Genomic DNA, 6,000 nt, shown 5'->3' on the forward strand with positions numbered 1-6,000 from the left:
CAGAGTGCTCTGTCTGAAAAAAAAAATAAATAAAAAATAAATAAATAAATAAATAAATAAAATAAATAAAAATAAATGAAAAAAACACAAAAACAAAAAACAGTCTTCCTTCTCCAAAACCTGAGAGACAAATATGAAGAAGGTAAGTGTACTCAGAAGTGGGTAATATTGTATACAAGGCATGAAAGCATTATGCAAATCAGGGAAGTGATGACCTTCACTCAAGGGCTTATGATGAGTAGAAGATGAAGGATAAGTACAAAGATGTGTTATGTCATCCACAATAATCCTCAAAATTAGCTCTGCACTGGCACATATATAGGCAGGACCGGAAGGTGTTAGGGAAGCAAGGCAGGACAGTCATCTCAGTCAGGTCACTTCAGATCTATAATTCCCTGCAGAGATAGCTGGTTTCCCACTCTCTAAATTGAGGAAAGGAAAAAAGTTTTGCCCTTGTCCTTGAGAACAACAGTGAGGTTTAATATCTTGCCCATTAGTGAGCTGGTAACATCTCTGGGACTCTCAAGTGTTGTCACTCAGGCCACTTCTAGAAAAGCCAAAAGGCATAATGAGAAGGAACTTTTGTGTATAATTAGGCTGGCTTCACCAAAAAACCACAGGGCCATAGTCCCAAAGGTATAAGAAGGTAACAAATGGATAAAAATGAATAGAAAACACTTGCAACAAATAAAGGTTTTAAGGGAAAAATGGAAGGTGACAAGATGCCACATGGAAGCCAGCGATGCTGTCAACTGGCTTTTTGCTGAGAGAGGCTTTTATACTTGCCTGAGGAAAAGGATCAGCTGATGCTAGCAACACATTTTCTGGTTTGAGGTCACAGTGAACGATATTTTTAAAATGAAGGTGCCGCAAAGCCACGAGTATCTATAAAGAAGAAAAATCACCAAAATAATTTCATTCCAGTTTATTAATTTCAAAATGTCTGCTACCAGTTAAAAGGCCAAGAAAAAAACTGACAATGAACATTCACATTTCTTTATGTTAAAGACACTGAAATGAGCTAGATTAACATAGGTTTCTAAAGAAATTTCAATGAAAAAATTATCCTATGATGGTATTCATACAGCAGCCAAGACAGATGTAGATAAAAGACCTATATCTAACAGGGACACCCATTCTTAAATATTCTCAAAGAATCAAAACTAAACCAATGTACATTTTAAATTTTCATGAAAAGTGTGAATACATGGACCTGCAAACATGTTACTAATTTGGTATACTGTAGAGTCTGATTAATATAGATATAAATCACATAATACCATAAAGCCACTACAACCTTTTCTAGTGTCGTTTAGACTGGAAGTAGGGACTAAACAACAAAGGCTAGAAAGCTGTGGTTAAACAGTGATAACACTTGATATTAAATATTGTATTTTTTCTGTCTCTAATTTATTTCTTACCTGAGTAATTAAAAACTTCGTTATGTGCTCTGGCAACCTGCCCTTTTCACTTGACAAGATCATTTCCAGCATGTCTCCATGGAGTTTTTCCATAACAACAAACACTCTTTCAGGCGTCTCAAACATACACTCCAAATTTACAACACCAGGGTGATGAAGGTTCTATTAAAGATAAATAAAGCACTTGAAGAAAATGAGTTTTTTGATACTGTTTGGCAAGCTCGTTGATTATACAAAACTGTTCAAGCTTAGAGCTATAGAGAAACCCACACTTAAGATTTTTAACACCTCTACATTCCACATGTGCTGCCTTATATTTTTGAAATTCTAATGTCTCCAAAAAATACATCTTTACTTTCCATGCATAGTGAAATTATTTCTATGTGAAAAAATCCAAGTTCTAGCACAGTGAATTGCTAATTAGGTTTTAATTAGAATACCATATTGAGAAATCTATAATTTCTTAAGATCATCCCCAATATTAAACATACTGTCCTAACTAAGCATACTAGGCTATTTCTATACAACTGGTAGAAATCTAATGTAGTAAAGATGAAATTTATACACGTAGTGCATCGGGCCATGCACTGATGAAGTACCTTAGTCAAAACCTTTCAGAAATGCTTTGCTACTGGTACTGGAGGCTGCAGTTTTTGACAGAAGCTTTTATACTAAGTGAAGATCATAAAAACAGCCAAAAAAAAAATTGAGCCTATCCTTTGTCTATGATACCATCCTACCTGCTTGGCTTTCAAGCATGAAACAAATATAGCTAATCCTTGAGAAACACAAATTTGAACTGCATGGGTCCACTTATATGTGGATATTTTTCAATAACCACAGTTGGCCTTCGGTATCTGTGGGTTCTGCATCCACAACCAAGTGAGGATTGAAAATACAGTGCTCACAGGATCCAAAAACCTGCGGATAAGGAAGACCAACTTTTCCCACAGGGAAGTTCTGCAGAGCCAAATGTGGGATGTAAGTATGCATGGATTTTGATATCTGGGGCGGGGGTTCTGGAACAAATCCCATGCCAATACCAAGGGACTACTGTATGTCCACAATAAAGTAATGATTAGTAATGGTAAGCAGCATTTTGCTTGACACATTAATTGCCACATGTGTCAAGTAAAATTACTCTTAGTATTAGATGATCCCTTGTAATAATGCTTAAATCTGAATGCTCTTCTGGGTCATCGACAAATGCCTTTGATCATTTGACCTTTATCTTTTTTCTCCGCACAACAACAAATCCTAACATCACAAAAATAATTATATATTCCACTTCTATTCCAATGAGCAAGAGAAGAAAAAATCATCGTGAACAAAAACTACCTAAACAAAAAAAGCAGGAACTAACTTAAATGTGCTAACAGCTGAAGAGAGAAAAAAATTAAATGCTTCTTTATTTTAGAAAAAAAATCTCAGTGAGTGATAAAATTGTACGTAAAATGAAATTTAAAACCTGAAATGGCTCACTGTTCAGAAACCTCACAGATGGATGCTGGGTGGTGAGCAGCAGAAGGGGCTGTGGGTGAGTCTACATTGTTGTAGTTGTCCTCTCGCTACCACTTGCAAGGAAAGCCTGGCATCAACTGGATATAGAACCAGGCTATGGCTAGCAGGAGATCTGATGATGGTAAGTTGTTTCTTAGAGAGTCCTTTTTCTACTTTGCCCATTTTGATCCCTGCCTCAGGCATCCGACGGGTCTCTTTGATTCTGATGCCTTGGGGTCAAATCATACAGCATAATAGAGCCATGGAATTGCAAGTTTATTATGAATGTGATCTGAGCAGATGCCTACACATCTACTTAATAGCCTTTAACCTCTAAAGGGCTAGAGTCATTGTTCTTCAAATCGTTGCACTGTTAACTGGTCAAATCTGGCAACTTCGGATAGACCTCACCTTCTGAGTTGCTCTCTCCTGGTCAGAGCTGAAGCACATGGAGAGAGCTGGGGTTCACGAAGCTCGTATTATCAACCCTCTTACTTTACTTTTCCTGACTACTTGCAAATAAGAGCAGATATCCAGATGGCTTTGAATATTATGGGAGGGCCAGTTGCTAAGGAGGAGACTAATATGACCATATACACTTGTTTGATAGGCACTATGGAACATGTGATAACATTGCTCATACTTGAACTTGTGCCCCAGGCTGTCTCATTTCCTTTTCTTTATATGCCTTTCCCTGTTAGAGAAGCCACACTAACTGCACAGACCACTGGCCTCTGAATTGTCAAAGGTCTCAGCTGTCCTCTTTTAATCAATAATCATAGCATGAGCTTTAAGGATTACATGAGTTCTGCTAGAGTTCTGATTCTCCTAGGACAAGTCCACTATGAGATGTACAAAGTACACGTTCCTCTTTGAGCATCTTCTTCATTGATTCTTTTATTTTTCTATTTAATATAACTGTAAACACTTAAGCAGTGTTCTGGGGAGTCTGGCTTCCTTAAATGGCTGAGCTTTGCCATATGGGTGGGAAGCAGAAGCAATGAATAGGAAAGGAGCAGAGCAACAGAAGTAGACAGAAAGGATAGGTGTCCTCTGTGTGTGTGCAGAGGAAAAACTAGTAAGATGAACAAGAGATAAAGGTTAAGGGAGAGTGACCTCGGGGGCCCAGAGAGGGCAGGGAGCACAGGAGAGGTGTTGGAGCTGCACAGCCTGCTGCTCCTGCTGATCTTAGGTTCTGAAAGCTGGAGAAGAGGGGAGAGTCGTAATGACTGGGGAGCCCTCCTAATTACATTATCGGAATGATGTGATTCCTTATGTTCCTCTACCTGTATTCCTCTTTTTTTCTGTTTTTTAAATGGAGTTTCACTCTTACTGCCCAGGTTGGAGTGCAATGGCAAATCTCGGCTCACCACAACTTCTGCCTGCCAGGTTCAAGCGACTTTCCTGCCTCAGCCTCCCGGGTAGCTGGGATTATAGGCATGTGCCACCGCGTCTGGCTAATTTTATATTTTTCGTAGAGATGGGGTTTCTCTATGTTGCTCAGGATGGTGTCTGACTCCTGACTTGAGGTGATCCACCCACCTTGGCCTCCCAAAGTGCTGGGATTACAGGCGTGAGCCACTGCACCTGGCCAGTACATGAGTTCTTAGAGACTAAAGTCCTTCACTCAATTTATTCCTTTTTCCTACTCTACGACATGACCGGAGGTGCCCCTGTACAGAGGGTAGAACTTTAATACCTGTTGATTTCCAGAATTGGGGTATTTACAGAATGTTCTAAGTCAAAAGTAAGGGACAGATTAATGACAGTGTTCATTGTCAACTATTTTGTGCTATGTTCACTGTCAGCTCTGAAGGGCTCTACAAATGTTCTCTAATAGCATCTTGATGTAAAGGATAAGGGAACATTTTGTTATTTCCCAATAATGGGCTTTGAATGTGGTTAGATATATAGATTTTAAAAAATACATATTCAATGAAACCTCAGACTCAAGGCCAAGTATACACAACTGATAAAAAGAAGTCTTAGAAAACTTTAAATTCATTTCACTTGGTCCTTGCTCTTTTATGAGCATATTTATACTTTACAGTTTTCCCAAAGTACATATTGAATGACAGCTGAAAAATCTTCCCAGTAGCAAAGTGATTTTGCTTTATCTGAAGAGTTGATATACAACAAGTTTATTTTAACATTTATTGTATATGGTTGAGACAAGGTCATCATAGATACTTGCTTATGAACTCTATTTTTTCTTGCATTGAAACAAATGACCAAACTTGCTTTTATATTTGATAGTAACAAAAGAAAATAAAACAGAATACATGGATCATGACTTATTTAGTCAAACTTCTTATACTGCACTGATAAGAATATGTCATTAGCCTACAGAATACATTTGAAGACTGGAAATAAGAAAAAAGTTTTAGCTATTATTTCTCTATTTTCAGGCGTCATTTTTTTTTAATACCTTAAGTACAACTTTAAGATAAGTTCAAACAAGGTGGTCCATGTGACTTTTCATGAACAGTTTTAATTTTTCATATAAATTATGAAATAGCCTTTAAACCATTTCCTCCTAATGTCCAAAGTAACAGAATTATTAATAATTTTAAAATGGCAAGAAGACTGCAACATCAACGATGGCATAGTAGTGTGCAAAGAGATTTTTGCCCAACTTCTCAGGCTTTCCACAGAAATGCAGATAAATTTCATGGCAGAGCAAGCTACTACAGGACTCTCTGGCCATCTGTTTGTTGCATTTAAGTAATTTAATTTTCAGGAAATGAAACATTTGGCCAAGTACAGGAAAAAATAGTGTCCATTCACACATAACAGATTGATGACATATCCACGGGGTGAATATAAGTTGTTTCGAAGCCTGGGAGGAAATATCATTTGTAGATAAAGACAAAAACTCTCCTGACCCAAGTTGCCTAGAAAATGTGTATATAATCAATGGAAATTAGTCACTGGAAGCAAAGACTTTTATAAAAGTAATATCTCAAGAAAATAAAGAATTGACTAATTCTAATTTTTTTGTGTATATCTAATTCTCATTTATATTTTTTGATTTGTGTTAAAGGATATTCTTTTTTTTTTTTTTTTTTTTTTTTTTTTT

The 6,000-nt window shown here is 37.0% G+C and overlaps 1 protein-coding gene across 3 annotated transcripts in view; it reads right to left on the minus strand.

The window, feature by feature from the left end:
* The window catches only part of PRKD1 (protein kinase D1), a 365,049-nt gene that overhangs the window by 21,615 nt on the left and 337,434 nt on the right, over positions 1-6,000 (minus strand). For all 3 annotated transcript variants that reach the window (XM_025392896.1, XM_025392895.1, XM_025392897.1), the window contains 2 exons: positions 1,422-1,583; positions 787-885 (listed from right to left, as the gene is read on the minus strand). In XM_025392896.1, coding sequence (XP_025248681.1) covers positions 787-885; positions 1,422-1,583 — 261 coding nt within the window. The remainder of the gene's footprint in view (positions 1-786; positions 886-1,421; positions 1,584-6,000) is intronic.

The sequence above is a fragment of the Theropithecus gelada genome, chromosome 7b (assembly GCF_003255815.1).
Source record: "Theropithecus gelada isolate Dixy chromosome 7b, Tgel_1.0, whole genome shotgun sequence".
Classification (NCBI taxonomy): Eukaryota; Metazoa; Chordata; class Mammalia; order Primates; family Cercopithecidae; genus Theropithecus; species Theropithecus gelada.